Here is a 3336-nt window from a genome sequence, read left to right as displayed (position 1 = left end):
TGGAGAGTGCAAGGAACATATTACAAGCAAAGGAACTCGCAAATCAGTTTGGGGCAGAACTTGTGGCAGCATCTATTCAGTTGCTGAATCATTCACTACCAAAAGCTTTATGAATAAAACTCCGTATGAATATTGGCATTGTAGGAAACCAAATGTATGTCACTTACGGATTTTTCAATGTGTTGCTTATGCGTTGGTAAACTCACAAGATCGTCAAAAGCTCGATAAGAAATCTGAATATTGTACTCAATACAAATCATATAGATTGTATAATCCTCTTAATGAAAAGATATAAGATAGAAGTGATGTAATATTTGATGAAAATACAATCTAGGAATATAGTAAAAAGTTTGTTTGACAAGAGATTTCTATACCTATTTAAATCACCGAAGAAGAATAAAAAGAGTCAACCTCTGCAAGTTGAGTTTCAGGTTCTTCCATAGAGTTACCAACCTCTATGATTTATGCTACTCATGAAAAGTCTTTAGATGGGATAGTTCTATTAAGAAGATTACCAAGGCTTAGAACTGCTAATCCAAGTATGCTATAAACTTTTATGCGACTTTTCAATATGCTCTTCTTTGTTTCAGATCCCTTAAATTATGAAGAACCTGCTGAAAAAAAAGAATACAAGAAATTAATGGTGGAGAAGATGAAATCCATTGAAAAGAATGAAACATGAGAAATGATGGAGTCATCAAAAGGGAAAAACGCTGTTGGTCTGAAGTGGGTGTTTAAAACAAAATTATGTTGTTGATGCAGATGGTAGTCAACAAAAGCACAAAGCTGTTTTGAGGCAAAAGTCTTTGCACAACAGTATGGTGTTGATTTTGAAGAAACATTTTCTTCGTTAGATCGATTTGAAAACAATGAGGCTGGTTATAGCATTCGCTGCACAATTGCAATGGGCGGTATATCGATTTGATGTCAAGTCGGAATTCCTCAATGGAGACTTACAAGAAGAAGTCTATATCACACAACCCGAAGGTTTCAAAATGGAAGGAGATGAAACAAAGCTGTACAAGTTGAAAAAGGTGTTGTATGGCTTGAAGAAAGCCCCTCGAGCGTTGTATAGCAAAGTTGACAGATACTTCCACAAAATGTATTCATAAGAAGTGATCATGAACCAACCTTATATGTGAAGAAGGAAGGTGATGATTTCATTATTGTATGCTTTTATGTTGATGATATCATTTACACTAATTCTTTAAAGGCACACTAGGGTCCAGAAAAAAGAGCTTGCGATACATTGCTTAAACTTTGGAATTTTAGATTTCTATTGGAGAATCAATAGATAGTTAAGATGGTAATTTGCAATTATTTCGTTATTAGTGTTTCATAGTTCTTGCTTTTTTAGAAATCTACATTAACTGTATCAGCAGATATAATTTATTTGTTCTGTTAGTTTAGGAGTCTTATTTGTTTCTTTGTAACTCTCTTTAATACCGATCCTTCATTAATCAAGTAGAATTTTTCAGAACCTATTCAGTCTATACATGGTATCAAAGCGTACGCTTTAACGAGAACGATCAAATTTTTTTTCCTTTCTTCTCCTCACAAAACATGAGATACATGAAAAATTACAATGGCAAAAACAATGGCAATTAATCCTAGAGTTGTCAATGTTGATTAACAGTACAGGTACCAACAACATAATTCACTTCAATCTAGCATCCCAATTACTCCTCAAACTAAGCGATGGTAACAACTTCGCCACTTCGATAGTCTCATTCCGCATGTTTATGTATGGAAACAACCTCTTTGGTCATCTCGATGGGACCACTCCAACCCCCAGCAGCACGATTACCCTTGGTACAAACACATCTCCTAATCCTACCATTTAACTTAGTTCTATAAGGAAAAACTCATCAAGAATGCCCTAATGGTTCTGTTGAACAAACTATTGCTTTTGTTGTTGTTGTCGCTGACTCAGCTAAATCAGCTTGGGATGCTTTACATACTACTTATTCGAATAAGTCACAAACTCTGGTCTTTAGTTTACATGATCAGCTTGCATGTGTCACTAAAGAATACTGCTCCATTTCTGATTATAATCAAGCTATTCGGTCTCTTTCAGATGAGATAGCCATTGCTGGTACTACTGTGTCCAATTTCAAGATACACACTTGTCTAGGTCCCATGTTTCGTAAGATCTCCGCTACCATTTGTGCTCGTGAAACGACTATATATTATGATGGTTGTTTGAAAAACTACCGGACTATGAACTTTTCCTCCACCATGACGATACTAAGAAACTATTCAATCCTATCACAACTTCAGTTGGTACTCCCACCAAATCCAACATTAATCGCAACAGTCGCAAGTAGTGCAACAATTCTCAACAATGGCGCCAGAACTCACATGCAAATTCTTTACCAAAATGGCAATCCAACCTAAATCCAAACAGTGTTAATCGCTCTCAACTATGTAACAGGATTGGCCACACTGCCAATGTCTTCCGCTCGAAGTCTCACAATCAATTTGAAACCAAAGCCAATTATGCAGTTGGGTTTACTACCGCATACAACCCCTGGATTGTTGATTAAAAAACGCCCCATAACATCATGACTGAGTCACACAATCTACAATAGTATCGTGCTAACGAAGATGTATCCATGGGTGATGGTCATAGAATTCCTATATCTCACACCGGTTTTACTAAATTAAATGTATCAAGTAATGTTTTGGAGTTAACCCACACGTTATGTGCCACTTCCAATAAATTAAAACTTCCTTATGTTTCTAAAATTTGTCAAGACAATCTAAAGTGTATTGAATTTATCCATTTGACTTTGTTGTGAAGGATTTGAAAACACAGAAACCTCTTTTGCATGGTTGGAACAACAATAGATTGTATGAGTGGTCTGTCTCACATCCTCAAGCCCACATGATTGCACCATCCATTCCTTTCACAACTTGTTATCAGCTTCTTGGTCAGCCTCACTCTAGAGTACCTAGGTTTATTTTGAATAAATTCTCGTTACTTTTTCATGAGCGAGACAAACTCTTCCATTGAAATTCTTGTTTATTTACTAATGTCCGTTGGCATCCTTTTACTCAATTATCATTGTGTATAGATACAACACTTCAAATTATTTCTAGCAATTTATGGGGCTCATCAACAATTTTATATCTTGACAAGAAGTTTTATTATTGTTTCTTTGTTGACCAATATACGAAATACAGTTGGCTCTACACATTAACGAAAAATTTGAAGTTAAAGACATCTTTAAAAAATTTCATCCTTTGATCGAAATTCATTTTGACACAAAAAATTATCATTGTATACTAATGTCAGACGAGAGTTTAAAGGTCTTGACTCTTATCTTTCACTTA

The 3336-nt window shown here is 35.3% G+C and overlaps 1 protein-coding gene across 1 annotated transcript; it reads left to right on the top strand.

The window, feature by feature from the left end:
• Window positions 1-869: 869 nt before the first annotated feature.
• LOC114078012 lies at window positions 870-2397 on the top strand. Its single transcript, XM_027918508.1, has 3 exons — window positions 870-1102; window positions 1637-1641; window positions 1934-2397. Exons 1-3 carry the CDS (start codon window positions 870-872, stop codon window positions 2395-2397), a joined length of 702 nt encoding a protein of 233 aa, XP_027774309.1.
• The last annotated feature ends 939 nt before the right edge of the window (window positions 2398-3336 follow it).

Source organism: Solanum pennellii, chromosome 7, assembly GCF_001406875.1.
Source record: "Solanum pennellii chromosome 7, SPENNV200".
NCBI classification, from domain to species: Eukaryota; Viridiplantae; Streptophyta; class Magnoliopsida; order Solanales; family Solanaceae; genus Solanum; species Solanum pennellii.
The sequence above is the reverse complement of the archived record's forward strand: the minus strand, read 5'-3'. Positions and strand labels throughout refer to the sequence as shown.